The sequence below is a fragment of the Coturnix japonica genome, chromosome 9 (genome assembly GCF_054131305.1).
Source record: "Coturnix japonica strain WE chromosome 9, WE-NBRP24, whole genome shotgun sequence".
Taxonomy (NCBI): Eukaryota; Metazoa; Chordata; class Aves; order Galliformes; family Phasianidae; genus Coturnix; species Coturnix japonica.
The window spans coordinates 3,698,504-3,714,423 of NC_140671.1; the positions used below are offsets into that span (position 1 = coordinate 3,698,504).

The 15,920-nt window shown below is 41.6% G+C and overlaps 1 protein-coding gene and 1 long non-coding RNA gene across 2 annotated transcripts in view; one reads left to right on the plus strand and one right to left on the minus strand.

The window, feature by feature from the left end:
* LOC107321483 (transmembrane protein 132B-like) overlaps window positions 1-15,920 on the minus strand; it is a 169,185-nt gene that overhangs the window by 4,809 nt on the left and 148,456 nt on the right. Inside the window, exons 6-8 of the mRNA XM_015878432.3 lie at window positions 8,434-8,639; window positions 2,091-2,364; window positions 967-1,158 (exon numbers count right to left, since the gene is read on the minus strand). Coding sequence (XP_015733918.1) covers window positions 967-1,158; window positions 2,091-2,364; window positions 8,434-8,639 — 672 coding nt within the window. The remainder of the gene's footprint in view (window positions 1-966; window positions 1,159-2,090; window positions 2,365-8,433; window positions 8,640-15,920) is intronic.
* Window positions 474-14,836, plus strand: LOC146759640 (uncharacterized). Its single transcript, XR_014949059.1, has 3 exons — window positions 474-801; window positions 2,054-7,085; window positions 14,218-14,836. It is a non-coding gene; the product is annotated as an uncharacterized LOC146759640 (long non-coding RNA).

Sequence of the window (15,920 nt, forward strand, 5' to 3'; positions counted from 1 at the left end):
ATCATCTAACAGGCATCTTGCTTTAATAAAAATTGCCAAAAAAAAAAAAAGTCTTTAAGTCTTAAGCAAAACTCCATCTTGGAATAATGGAGCTCTGCTATGAAAATAATTGTATTTTCAAAGTCCTGGTTAATTAATTTTACAACTGCCTTATAATGGGAAATCCCTGTAATGCTGCAGTTCCAATGCTATATTTAGTACAACATGTGGAGCGGTTACAGACTGGAATGGTGATCCCATTCAGCCTGCTGAAACAAACTAGGTTAAGAAAACAGCTCAGTGCAGCATTTTAAATGTTCTGTCATGCTTTCAAATGCACGCAACCATATTAAATACGCAAAAGAGATTGCAGTTCTTTATACAAGAAACACTGCAGCCTCTCCAGTGTTTAGGAAGACTTCAATGAAAATAATTTGTCCTACTGCAAATTGCTGGTGTGAAAATAATAGTTTGTACTTTTTCTTCTGTTACAGAGCATCAATTCTATATAAACATAGTGGAAAATATAGAAGACGCTTCATTCAGTGGTCTCATCCCAACCATTGTATCTTCTCATATTACATGCTCTAACCCATCATATTTCAGCATGGAAGCCACGAAAACTTGTGTGTGCAGCCAAGAAGTTCCTTTGGCCATTCTGACCTTGAGACTGTCAAGGCATGAGGTTTCTACATCTCATTACAGAGCTGAGCCATAGGAAAAGTGTACTGAATGACTCCTACATGCTTAATGCTTTCTACAGCATTACATGTGCACAGACAGGCCATCGCTTTCTTCGCTCAGTGCAAGTCTGCCTACCAGGTCAGTCATTCTGTATGAATGTTTGCACTTGTAGAAATTGTTACTAAGCTGAAGAGCCATTAGTTTATATGACCTCATGGAAAGCAGCACTATTATACATGCAGTCCAAACTTATAGCAAGCTGCTTTACTCTACTTTACTTCTATATGCTGTTTTGTTTCATACCTGTTTTGGTGTATGAAGGATATCGTGTGCAGAGGTGGTGGATACAATAGCTCTTTTATTTCCTTTGCTGATTTGTAAGGAGAGGGACAAGCCTGAAACTAGTTGCACTCCTAGATCTGTAATAGTTACACGGTCATCTAGAACTACCACCGTTTTCTCTGCCAGGATGGAATCAGAAAGAGGTGACAGAACCTGGAAAGAGAAAAGAAAACTCACTCATGAAACAGCAACCAATTGTGTTAGAAAGCATCATTAGTCTCATTGGCATAATGCTTTGGTTAATCTCACGTTTGTCACATTTATTTATAAACTATAATTCCTGTTTCTCCCAGGAGGTTGGACTAATTTGCTACTAAATGACTATATTTATAAAAATAATTTAATAAAACACTTCAAAAATGGCCACCTCATCTCAACTATGGAGCGTGGTTTAAATTAAATGAATTTCTGTATGCTCTATAATGTTTCCAATGAATGCAGTACGGCTGGATCAAGCCCCAAATATTCGCTGTGTAAGTCATCTAATGTAACATCAGATATCTATGTTATAAGATATCTGCATCTGAGCTGGCTTCTTTCTGCACCATTACAGTCACTGGGGAGAAACAAGCACTTCAAGGGCAGAAATCCCTTGTCTTCTCTGTGTTGTTTGTTTTAGGCTGACAGGAACTGAGCTCTGATTCTGTGCACTGACTACTAGGGAAATTTAACATGACTGGAATGTTATGAGTGCTTACGGTTTATCCTCAATGCTCATATTCCTTTATTTTGATTTAAAAAGCTGAATTAAGATTGATGGGTAACTGAAAACTCTGAAAGATTGCTTTTGTGTCCATTTTTCGTGCTTCATTTTGTGTTTTACTACATCTAAGTAAAAATGCAGGTTTATCATAAGTAAAACTTTCTAACCAGTAAGTTCATAAGGTCCCTATTTAAAAAGAAGCTAGCTGTGTGGATAATGTTTGGTAAATCCCACTGTATTCCTTAGTCCTAATAATATGAATACAACCTTGCTAAATTTCACCTACAGGTATTGTTTGGAAGTGACAAACAGCAAAAACAAAAACCTGTTCCAACTTCTTTTTAGGCTTCTACTGAAGCTGCAGTGACAACTTAAGCAGTACCTGGACTGTGGTGATGCCGTGCTCCCGACCCACCAGAACTCGACCATCTTGAAGCTTAGCAATCCTGGGATCTTCCACCTTCATGAAATCAGTCACAAGGTCAGTGATGTCAAACTGCCACTCAGAGCCTAGCATATAGGTCAGGTAGCCTCCAAACTCAGAGGATTCGGCTACAAACTGTGTGAGGACTCGCACCATGGCATGCTGATACTGAAGAGTGCAACCTCTTCCTTTTTTCTCATCATCTTCTTCATCCTCACTGTCACGGGTAGGCCTGTAAACGTATTTATGTTTATTGAATTGCCACATTGAATCTCCATACAACACTGCAGAGCTCCATTTACACAGTATGTTCAATTAGATTAAGGTTGGCGTTATCTATTACTGCTTGAGAAACAGGTAACCAGATTTTGGAAGAGAACTGCATCTGGGTGTTACACTTATATAGATTTTTGTGCTGTTGGTACTGATTTCAGTGGATCCACCTCTGCTTACCTTCGTTTAGCAGTCAAATCTTGTAGAGTGCTAAGGAAAGCAGTGTGAAAGGTCTGTGAGGGGGCCATTTGGGAACAAAGCCGTACAGTAGCTCAGCAGAGGTGGGAAAAGTTTTAGCCTCCCTTCCTCCACCCTTGCTTATAACATTTGTATTGCATTGCTAATCTGCTCAAAATGCTGCCCCACGTCATGCCACTGTGTTTGAAAACCTCATATAGTTCATGCAAACGTTACATTTAGAAACACAATCACTGCATGGAACTCCAAAAAGCCCATAAAGGCGCTTAAATGATGATGTTATCCATGATGGTGCTCCACAAGCATCATCCCAAACTGGTCAGACTCACCCTTAGGAATAGGTACAGCATTACATACACTTCCATTAATGTTTTCTACCTGCCTTGTCCCCCATGCAAAATATAACCCATATCAATATCACAGTTTTACATAAGCCTTTTATCAGTGATTTGTACATGGTTTTAGGGCTGGTCACATCTCACAGTCTTCTCTAGTTTAAAACTTAGTTTCCCATGAATTCTTTGTTGTTGTTATTTATTCCTTGGAGCAAATACATGGATGTTCTTATCTCTTGCAAGTCAGGCATTAAGTCCTAGGTGGTCAAATTTTTACTTGTTATGCCCTCACGCTGTGGAATTTATTGTTCAGAAATATTTTGCCTTCCTCTTTTGCTCATTTATTGAAGCTGAAGTGACTTTATAGCAAAGGTGTGAAATACCAGGTAAGCCTCTTATTTTTCACAGTATTTTGGGAAGCAGTTTTGTGTTTACTACGGTCTTTTATCTTCCTTTTTGAAATACTGGCTATGAAAAACTATTATAAAACAGAATTGCTTTTGTTATAAATTGTTTTATGACAAAGTTGGCAAACTGTAAGCTGAAAATGTATCTAAGAGAAGCCCTTGTGCTCTTCAAAATGCTATAAAGTCCTGGTGTTACAGAATCTCATTCACTAGAAATATATTCTCAGTGCATCATTTGTTAGGTGGATATACGTATATATTCAGCCTGAAATAAGTGGTATTTGGTACAGCCCTTTTTGGTTTTGTATGTGTAAAACAGCAGTGTTCATCATTAGTCACTGAATGAAGCACCAATTAATTTTTATGACAAAAGAGGATCTTAAGAGAGGATTTACATTGCACAAACAAAGGACACCAGCTGAGTGGCTGAGGGAAATTTTCAGTTGTTCTCTGTTTCCCAGCCTGAGTTTCAACCTGGGCCGTGCACTGATGCAGCTAGTCAGCAAAACAGCCATTGAGGCAGCACTCAAAGGGATGTTGATAGAGTTTTCCTGACCCATTTGGATGTCTTTTGGCTTTATAATGCTGTAAAAGAGTTCATCAACTCCTTAAGGTTCCCGCTTTTAAATTATTCCTGTATTCTAATGCTCTTTAGCTCATCTAAACCATAACCCAGCTCCGAGTAATCACAGACTTTGGGAAAACCAAGGCCCCAAGAAATTGAGCTTTTACCCTGCTTTTTGACAGTGCTATTAATACCAGTGCAGAACTGGAAAAGAATGTGCAGGAGCCAGACAGATCTGAGCAATGCGTTGTGGGCAGCAAGACCAGGAGTTAAGGAGCATGGTGAAAGGCCAGATTGGGAGCACTACTGCTGGGTTATGAAGCTTCAGATTATCTGGGCAGCCAAAAGATGATTCAAGCCATGTATTTCCGTGTGCTATCTGATGCAGGCAAAGGTAAGGGCTCTGTTTCCCCTACAGAAATATTTACAGCTATTGATATCTGTATATTTCTCCTTCAAAGTACGTGGTTTCCACTGCATGCTAATGTGGAACAGTGGAAAAGCATCCTTAAGTCACGGACTGGGCAAGAGAATTTCATATGTCAGCGCTAAGGAAAAACAGAGGTGTCTGAATTTTCAGTGCACGCTTTGCAACTCTGCTTTGCCAGGTACCAACTCAGGTTCTCTCTTCTCTTTTTTCTTCTTTATTAAATAAATGATATCCATTTCCACTTCAAAGCCACAAATCCCCGATTCAGTTTATAAGAGCATTTGAGTGTTCTGTCTCCACGGACCCAACAAAATGTTTGAAATCTACTGAATTGCACAGTTCCCTTTAGAGTCTTAAATTTCTTGTTCCAGTGTTTTCAGTAGGATTAAAACCCTTCCCTCCTCAAGCAGTGAGCTCATTTTCTTTTTAAGACGTGTCCTCATGAATATGAGCTATTGCTGAATATTTTGCTTTCCCTTACCCCATGGTCATCTCTGAGGTTAGCTCTGGAACTCACTCAGAATCCTTATTATCCAGTTTCTTGCTGCTTTTCAACCTTGTTTGGAAGCCTTTTTTATTGTTATTATTATTTTTTTTAATTTTCTGGAGCAAAGCAAGGTTGCCAGAATTACATTTCATTTACATTTCACACAGAAAAGCCTTTGCCAGAGAGCTGAGTTAAAGCAGCAGCCCTGTTGTGAGGGTGCCTGCTAGCACTGATCTAATCAGTGATCTGTCAGCTTCACGTTCCAGACACAGCCTTCAAGCAGTTTAAGTATGTCCCTTTTAATTTGCACCACTCTCAGACCAGGCATCCAGTTCTTGGGCCAGATGCTAATTCTGTGTTTAAAAAACTCCAACGAGATCAGTTTTGCTGGTTTTGAATTTGAAATACCCATAGAGAAGAGCCACGTGTTGAAAAGGAATGTGCAACACCCCCAGCCGAAAAACAATCTATTTCAACACAAAACTCAAGCCAGTAGAAGGTGATTTAGTGGGAGATGCTGGATTCACATTAAGAGGATGGCTTCATTTCCAGGTGACAGCGCTCACAATGAGGTCCAGTTAAGCACTTCCTGTCCATTAATTTCATTCCACCTGATCTTCCTGTGTTCATCTCCAGTAGCAGACAGGACTGAAGTTGACTCACCACCAAACACATCACCATGAGTTCAACTGAGTGCCTTTCACAAGGATTGCCGTGTTTGGCTTTAATAGATCGTAGAGGTTTATGTGATGTGAAGGTTCCAGTCACCATGATCTAGTAAAGGCTTTATTAGCTCCTGCTCAGTGACCAGATGCTGGTACAAGTCCAACACACCATGTGCCCGACACTGAAGCATATGCTGGAGTCCTGCTGTGTGATGTCTGTTTCCCTGGGAGCCTCACAAAAACAAAGCGCTATTCCAGTTGCAAACAAGTACTTAAATTAAATTTCTAGCTTGTTCTGTGAGGCTTTAGCCATGCAGTTCATATTAACGCAAGTTAAGAGCCATTCATCATGCATAAATGTCTTGGGCATAGAACTAGTGCAGGAGCTTCAGGAAGAGGATAATTATTTTTCAGATGCATGAGGAATCAAAGTAAATGTCCTTGTTAGACTGGCAGAATCTGGCTGGACCTCTTCTCCACTCCAGTATTTGACTTTAATTTAAACATACATCTGTTTGCTACGACTGTGAGCTTCTCTGCAGCCCATTACAAGCAGGAGTAATTCTGTGAGCCCGTGCTGGCTCAAGGACCCTTCACCACACCCACATAGCTCACTTCCATCTGCTTTTCCTCCCCTTGCTCAGAGCATTAGGAAAGAAAGCACTTATGAAAGAGATGGAGGAATAAGGTAGGTTGAAAATCAAAGAGAAAAACCCGAAGAAAATAACAGAAGAAAAGCCATTAAATCTCAGCTAAAATCCAGCCAGATCTAAAAATAAAAGAAATGTAAAAACCTCAGGTACAAGGTAAATAGCAGACTGAGCAGAGCTAATGCTAGTGCTAGGTTGCTTGTTGATTTATAATATTCCCACAAAGTTAAAAAAAAAAAAAAAAAAAAAAGAAAACAAATGAACATTGCATAAAATAAGGGGTACATTATTTCCAGCTCATAAGTGCATGGATTGCTGACACATAGTGCCATAAACTTACCAGCTGCAGTTCTGGGAATGGTACAAGCAAGTCTCTACTCCCCACCCTTGACAGCAAATGCCTGCCAGAGCCATGCCAGCAGTTGGGATGCAATGTGAGCAGCAGCACGCTTCCATAGCTTGCCAGCTTGCAAACAGAGCAGGCTCTCAGACCATGTCTTTATTTCAGCTGGCCAAATAAATCAGGACTAGGCACCAGGGGGTAAATTTCCAGCACTCTGTGTAATGGATTTAAAGTCAGAATGTCCACGACTGTTAACCAGAGTTGAAAGTCTGACTTGCTGAGCTTTCTGCTGGAAGTTTACTCCTGCAATAAATACCAACAGCCTAATCCTGCAGCCATTTACTCAGCGAAATCCCCACTGGCATTGACAGGAGTTGTGCCTAAGGAGGTGTTACATCACCAGGCACGCTGCATGCAGGAGGTAAGTTCAGCAAGATTGTAAGCAGCTGGTGTGTGTTCATTCATTGCCTAGCACATCTCTTCCTTCCACAGGCAGCAACTTGGCCTTTATCACTGAAGCAAGCACACATTTCTTCTGCATCAGATCCTCATTGTGTATTCTTCTGTTATAGCTGGAAAAAACATCCACATAGCCAAGAGGTAAGGCAGTCTCTTTCTTCTGAGCTCATTACCTGAGTTTCTTGTACATTTTCTATATTATTACCCTGAGTTTTATGCTCTCATAAAGTGTTAGATAATTCTTCTCCACTGTGGTCTATCCGGGCTCTGTAAGGCTCTTCAGTAGCTGAGATGTTCTCCTGGGCAAACTGAGTGCTTCAGCTACATTGCCACATTGTTTAGCACTCCTGGTGCTGCAGCCAGAAATGCTTTCCCACTGTACTATAAATGTGATTTGGTGCCATGCCTTGGTGCCCTGCACCATTTCTCAACTTCTCCTGAAACCCACCAATACAGTCACATTCCTGGAAGTTCTTCATCTATTCTACCAGAATGGATATTTTCAGTAAGGGAGGGTAAGAGAACCGAGCTTAGAATCCATGTGAGTTGGTTTCATCGTCATCATTTTCAATCCATGCGTGTCCTGGTAGAATTTTGCCTTCAAGTCTTTATGTGTTGTTTTTGAGTGCCTAACCACGTACGGTGCAAAGCTATGGGACAGTGAGAGCGTGCGGAGACCTGAAACATGGTCAAAGCAGGTTCTGAAAATGGCTGTTAAGAAGCCATTATTCTGCTTTGAATTTGTGAATATTAAGTATTGTTGTTACAATCAGAAAAGTCAGTGCAGTAGAAAGGGCAATACAAGAGTGCAACAGAAACAGTATTGTGCAAAGTGTACTTTTGCTGCTGCTTTGGAATTTGGAAATGCCAAGTTATGCTAAGGAAAAATAAAGAACTTGTAGGGTGTTTGTTAGGGGAGCTGGATGCTGCATTACAATAATGAATATGGGGCTGCCAAGGTCAAATGGAGAACAGAAGGGAGATCCTCTGGATCTGTGAGGTGTCCTTTGTTTTTTGGTGTAAGCTGTCCTCTGAACCATGCCCAGGTTGAGTCCTGCAGAGCACAGGCTGACTTGGACTTGTGCAACATCCAAGCTGCGATTGCTCAGTGACTCAATGCCTGACTCTTCCCTTGCCTTCTTTTATGCAGCCACATACACTGGTTAGTGTTGAACATCACTAAACTTCTGTATATGGGGTTGACAGAGGTCTAGGGTTTTTTTTGTCAGATTTGCACACTGGACTTTGTGATACAATGTCCTGAGTTTGCATGGAATCGATTACTGCTCCAAGCACAGCCACTGGCTTTTAAACTATACAAGTCAGGGTAAAATGTAGCCTGCTTATACCATTGTTGGGCATTGTAATGAAGGCAAAGACAGAACATAGATCTCATTTCAAACAGGAGGGTTTACATTCTGAGAAACACTAAAAATGTGAAGCATTCTAAAACCAGAGGCTCAGGCTGGTGCTAATGCTGCATGCATACCTCTTATTGGAGGTGACGGGTATCCTCCAGCCTTTGATCTGGCTGAGCTCCGTATCGGAGATCTCAATCTGCAGCGGTAGGCGCGGAACCCAGACCGTCACTTCTAATTGGGTGGTAAAATGCTCATAAGTGAAGTTAACAATAGTATCCACTTTGCTTTTCATTTCCTTGCCATTAACGAAGACGGAGTCACATCTGTCAGAAACCTTTAAAAAAAAAAAAAAAAAGATAATAAAAAGATTAATTGAGAAGTGCATAAAAGATCCTGAGGAAGCACAAGGAACAGCGCATCAGCCCAAAGACAATGCAGATAATGCGAATCATGCTTATTGTCTTTCCAGTTTTCTAATTAGTAGCAAACAGTGATAAAAGGACGCCAGGGAAACAGTTTTGCCTTCCTCAATGGAGCCTACTCAAATGACAAAAATAATTTCATGATGTTATATAACCTACGTGAATCTTTTATACCAGGCAAATTAAACTCTTCATGAATCAAACTCCATATGCATCAAAGTTTATGTTTACAACTCGCTTAAAGAACCTGGAAAAATGGGGCCATATGTTAGTAAGAAAAAGACTGACTCAGAACCGTAAAATAGAATCCTTTTCTTTTTCCTTGAGCACTGTAATACTGAAAGGCAGAAGCTCCCCGTATGGCTCGTGAGCAAAAGTGCAGCAGAAGCATTAATTTTTAGAACTTCTCTGTAATTGTTTTAGCAGAATGTATTCATGGTGGCTGTGTGTCGTTATATGGAATCGTTATATAAGGAATCTGGCATAGCAGTGCATTTGACTTGCATCCAGGAAGGATGGGACTTCTTGGTAAAGCATGTTTTTTTATATTCTCATGCGTGTGTGTATATGGATACTTTTAGACCATGCATGCATTTAGATTAGCGTACTGAGTTTATATAAATGCATATTCATGTATATATACATGCCTATGTGCGTGTATTCATTACACGTCTGCACTCTGAGTCACACGAGGTGGTTCTGTCACTGAAATGGGCTCCGTTCTCTCATCAGGACTGTTCCATGTTGCATTGCACTGAGGCTCAGATATAGAATAACACAATCATTATGGCTGGAAAAGACCTCTCAGATCATTTAGTCCAACCATCCACCTACCACCAGTACTGTGCAGTGTCAACAGACAAAAATATGAAGGGTTATTGGCTAAAGCAGGGGTTAAATTCTAGTTACATGGAGTTCATAGAAGCACAGAATATCCTAATTTCTTACAGCCTTGATAGGCTTTCTCTCTGTATAAGATACTCAAACATAAAGCAAAAGAGCTGCACCTCCACTTAAGCCATGTTCACATCAGCTTGTCAGATTCTAATCAATATACTGATACTAGAATCACTTGTTTGCAAAGTAACCCAAGTTACAAACTAAGGAGCACAGGACCCTAAGTCACTCTAGGAGAGAATGATCCTTCCACATCAATGCTGAATAAATGCAGCAATTAAAAAAAAATGAAATTTAAATATGAGAAATAAACTCTAGCTATCTGATAAAAGAGCTTCTAATGGATTCCAGTCTCAGGAGTATCACAAATGAGATGGAGCATACTCGGAATCCTTGTTTCCCCCTCATAATGTGTCACAAGTGTCTCTGGGAAGTTGAAGCACGTTAATCAAGCCCATTAATTGAATGAGCAGTTGAGATTCTAACTCATAAACCCCACATCTAGGGAGTTTTCTGAGAATTAAAACAAGGCAGAAATAATTAGGAAAACCCAAAGAGGGAGGGATAAACACCAAGGCCTGATCGAGGGAATAACTAATACCTGACAAGACAGCGGCTGATATTTTAGGTTACTCTTTGTAGTGGCTTAAAAAGTCCTTGGATTTTTGTCAGCAAGCAGGCAAGGCTCTGAACTGGGGAACAGAAAGATGGACTTTAATTGTAGCTGTAAAAATATCAGCAGGCTTGTCTTACACATTTCACAGATTACATCCAGACAGGGCCATGCATTCACATACATACAGACCAAGAGGTAAGTATACATCTGTACATCCACCTGTGCTGTAGAAGTACACCTGATGCCCTCGTACACACTTGTTTCACTTCAGTGTATCTTCTAGAAAATAATCCAGTCTTGGTAAGACAATTTGAACAGAGATCTAGTTGTTGTTTCAGTTCCCTGTCTAGAGTTTGTGTTTTTGTGTGGATACTAGGAATTTAAATCAAATTATGTTTGACTGTGGAAGTAAGGGTGAGAAAAACCTTTGAATCCAGGTGTTAGTCTGTGATGTGGTGTGTGAAATCACAGCCACTGTTCGTTCAGGCAAAGCTTACTCTGGCTCCTTGCACAAAGAGTTAATTTTGTCCAGATCTGAGACAAGAGCTGCGATGTGATGCTCACAGCATCCTGCCAGTCCTCAGATTTGAAGACAGAATGAGAAACGTGTTGAGCTTTGGGGACTCAATGCAAGCCCCGCTGGCATATAGGAGGTCAAGGGATAAAGCAAAGATTTCTCTTGGCTTTGTCCCCTGTTATCCTGGTGCTTCTGGAGGAGAGCGTGTCCCTGCTGCTGGGGCTGGGGCAGTCCCATAAGTCGCTGCTGAGATGCTGCTTCTGAGGGAAGCAAGTGGGAAAGGCTTGGTTGGTCTAATGCAGGCATTACACAGTGAGAAGGTGGCATGGATAGAACTTCAAACTGCTCCCTAATCTAAAATGGGCAGAGGCTTTGTAAAACTGTCTGCCACTGTCAACTGCAAGACAAAGACAGCAAGTGCTGTGTGCAGGACAGCTGGCTATCTGCTCTGTGTGCAGGGCAGGAGAAAGAAGGCTGCAATTAACCCCTCTGGGCTTTGAAGCAGGTGGTTGGCTGCAATTCCCACAGGTAATTGTGAGAAGCACGGTTTGCCCTGCACTGCCTCTCACAGCCGCTTTGTTTGGCCCTCATCAAGCTCTGGCAATCCAAAGAGTAATTGGGAAAGCGTTCCCTGTAAGGGTCAGTGCAGGTTTACATACTCTTTGGGGGAACAGGTGAAACAGAGGAGATGGGAACTAACAGGAAAACAAATCAGCTTGCTGTGTGATTAATTTTTACAGCTTTCCATCAAAATCTTGCACATCATCCTCAGCTCACAGGTCATTGCATAGGGAGACTGAGAGACAGGTGTAACAGTTCTCCAAGTACTATTCTCTGGAATAGCTGCTGTAAGTTCAGATACAAGGGTTGGCCGTGAGAATCCCTCGAGATATGATCTGAAGTTTGTTTCCTACTTAGAAACAATTGCAAGAGTTCCAATCAAGTATTCCCCAATGCGGTGTATGTGTTTGCTTTTCATCTTAGCAGTGAGTAATAATGTCACATATAAACAATACACAAGCAGCGTGATTCAGTGCACTCCAATAGCTACACTTAAAAATATCATTACAATGAAATTTCTCCCATATACCAGCTTACAGGGGTCAAGATGGGCCTGAGAGATTTCCCATGTTTTATTTCTTTAGTTGTCAGATACAGACAACATCATCCATAACTCCATTTGCCAGATTGGGCTCACTCTGAAGACTACTTATGACACTGGTACAAAATACAAACTGTAGTTTATGCTCTGAAGTGTAGCAATGGGCAGCTGGAAGCTGGAATGAAAGGAAGATCCTTTGTCCATGGAACCAAAGAGTTGGAAAACTTCATGACAAATGAAGTGCTGCATGAGCAACAGAGCACAGAAATGTGATGGGATGTGTGATAGGCTTCTGGAGGGGATGCTCAGTCACACAGCTGCACAGAGCTCTGCATGGACAACGTGAGACCATTTCAATGCAAGCTCAGCAGCAATTAGCACAACAGAATTAGTGACACTCTATTGTTTCATTAAAGAAGCTTCATTTCTCTCTAGATGTCACTGTTTACTGACAGGGAGGGACAGAAGGAGGGAGATGAGATTAGGTGTAGCTTCCAATGATGTCAGTGCTTATCTGAAGTTTCAGAGTGCTTTTACCTTTTAACCCCCATTGAAATGCACTGAACTAGAGGGAAGGACAGCATGGAAGACATTAACATTTTGGTTTCACAATAGAGACAATTGCCGTGGCTTAGAAAAGGTGCAATGATCCATAAACGTACAATGAGAATTTAAAAACCTGCTGTACTGAATGAAGTGAGCACTATTCAGAAACTGTTGATCTATGCAAAATTATTAAACAACACATGAGATCTGCCAAGATTTCAGTCCCAGGTGCAGAGCAGCTGCTCTCATTCACTTTCCAGCATGCCATGCAGGGGCGTTCCTGCTGGAGATGATAAGTTTGTTGGGTGCACAGGTTAAAAGAGGAGGACCAGAGAAAGGTGGATGTGCTTTCAGGCTTCAGCTTGCTCCTTGGCCCGACATAATTCAGGCTCAGTAATAACTGCTGTGCATTCACAGTGGCTGTGCAGCTGCAAAGATGGGCAGACACTCTGGCATTTCGTTCTCACTGATTCTGTGGAGTGAATGCTGGAAGCGGTTAGGGGCAGCTAATAGCAGTACATGGTTCCTGCCAACATGGTTTCTGCTCCATGTGCAAAGACCCTTTACTAATCAGCTGAGCTTTTATCTGCTTTTTCTCTACAAAAAATCTGAGGAGTTCTCTCAGAATTAAATGCGACTGTTTCTGCTCTCCCCTGTGATTCAGCACCACTTTGTACAGATCACAAAAAAAAAGAGATAATCTTCATTAGATGAAATCAGTGGGCAGATTAAGATGATATCTTTGGAACATCTTTGCTTGCAGTACCTGGAATAGTGGTTGGTCCACCCTTGATACCTTTGTCCATTTGCTATGCAAGTTGTTCCATCCTTGCTCCCCTAGTTTCTATTGCTCAGGCAGGCTGGTACACAAGTCAGCTTGGCTTCTGCTTGTCTTGTCACCCAAAGCAGTGCTGCTCCTGGGCTAGCAGCCTTCCCAGCCAGCCACGCTCATCTCTAGACAGACATCTTCATTCTTTACACTGAAATAAAGCATCTCTAACAGGCACAAATTCTAAGCACATACTTGTATGAGGTGTCTTTAGCTTAAGTATTTGATCCTTAAACGCCTGCAGATTAAGCATTACCAACACTTGGTAGTTTAAGTAAACATCCATGTGCTTCATATTCATCAGCTGGCGTCCCAGGAGGGATTAAGAGCTGTTTACCTGGTGAAACCCCAGCAACATGGTGCCAGCACTTTCTTGCACCAATTCTAATCTATAGCACTGAACCTGCTCTGTAGAAGCTGCTCATTGGGTGAGACTAACACATGTGTTTGAACTATAAACTGCTTTCTTTTTTTTTTTTCCTCAGTGGTTTCTTTTTTTCTTCTTTATTTTCTTCACTTGAGTTACTCACACAAATGGGGTTCTGGGCTGACAGTAATTTGCACATCGTTGAGAAGAGTGAGAGGGGAGAATATTTAGGCAGACACAGAGTACTGCAGTTGCACTGAAGTTCTTTGTAAAATAATGGGCTTAAAAAGTAATCTTCTGTGTACTAAGTAAACTTATTGTTCAGATTCATGGCTCTAATCCCTGTGACTGAAATTTAAGATCTAAGGCTCCATGAAATTAAAAGAAAAAGAAACAATTACATGCGTATTCATTCAATTTCATGTGTTGCATATCCTTCAATTTTCCCAATGAAATTTGAAGAGGGAAAATAAAGGTTTCCAAAGAACTTGTTATTAGAAAGAAAAAGCAACAAAGCCTGCAGGTCAGCTGCAGTTGCTAAAGCTTACTGTGCCTGCTGCTTTCTTCTCACTCCTGGCAAATGCAGGTCACCTCCATGTTTCCCCATCTCCCACAGGCGCTTCATAGGTGCTACAACACAGCAGGAAGCTGGAGGACACACAGTATGTTGAGCCCTGGTGTAGGACAAGGGCACCCGGCCCTCCCACTGCACAGCAACATGATGCTGGAACAGAAGGACTTCATTGCAGGGCCAGGACCGCATGCCCCATCTTTGTGCTGCTCCTGGACTGCTCCATAGGGAAAAGGAACCCATATGCTGCTTCTGCCTCTGAAGGACACCTGCACCCCTTCCCTTGGAATGGGATTTGAATATATGGCAACTACAACAGCACCATAAAGCCACAAGTCCATCAGACAAACAGAGTAAGTAACAAAGCTTACGGGCTTAATGTAGTATTCAGAGTGATGTGCTCCATCATGAATATTGGCCACACCAATGCAGCCTTTAATCTTGTACCAGTCATGAAAGGATACACCGTTTTTTTAGCCTAAAGAATCATTTGAAAACCAGAAAAACAAATTTCCAAGAGGAGTTCTTAAATACACAGAAGTACACTTCTATTTTGCAAAGGAAGCTTTGGTCCTATGCCTAGATTTTAGTGCATCTACATTCATAAGTCTTCCCTGCTAGCTTTTAGTTTCTGAGCAACAAATAATTCATTAATTAGGAAAAATGAGGAAAAGAGGATATTTAGACAGCAAACACGGCCAACAAAAACTGTCCTTAAACCATTTTCACTCAGCCAAGTGCTTCAATATAATTGTCCAGAGGGAAAGCCAAGAGCTAAGAGATTGTCTTCCTTCTCTGGTCGTATAGATATATACATATTTACCCTCTTACCAGACTGTATTAACATTTAATACAGGCTGATGCAGAAATTCAGCATTAAGAGACAGATCTCCCTATGCAGTAAGTGGAAAAAGCCAAGGGATACAGCTGGGTGTTGTTCAGAGAACCAGGTTTAGAGCAGTACATACAAGGATGGTGCAAGATCCTCACGCACGTACAAACAGTCTCTAGACATTGCTAGATCACTCGTCCCGTGGTATTCCAGCAATACAGCACCTGCCCTGTGCATCCCAGTTGCTGTGCTGGTGTGGTTGTGCAATGCACACTGCTGAGCTGTGCTCCTGCAGACGGTGCTTTGCAGGGAGAGCTCTGGGACAGACATAGAAGGAAAACCAGGGAGGTCCTTCAGGGTGAGCGCACTAGAAAGAACAGAGTCTCTGTGTATCAAAAATGCAGGTAGGTTACCATTCAAGTGCACAGTCTCAGGGCTCTTGAAATTGTCAGGAGGTGACTGAGTGACACAGCAGATTTTGTCAGAGAAAATATTTCATCTCTCTTTATTGTCAGAATGACACAACTGTGAGACTGAGCTTAACTCCTTAATGCAAAGCACTGGATTTGCTTGCTTAGGTATGTAAACAAGTCTGTAAGACTGTGCTAAAGATGGCATGGTTCAGTCGTGACACAGCCTTAAATTAGAAACTTAAATTCTGCATAAAAATTCAAAGGAATTACTACACCATACATACAAGAGCTGCACCTCAGTCAGCTGGAGCCTCTTGCAAAGAGATCCTTATGTAACCCGCTGCCTTATAGCCCTGCTATCCCTCCCACTCCTGGCTGAGGTTCCTTACCAGAGCAGGTGGAGAGGCCCAAGAAGCCAGGAACAAGGGAAGCTCACATGCAGAGGGATCAGAGGAACCAAACCAGAAGGAGCCTCAGGGCACAGCTCACCTCTTGCCACCCAC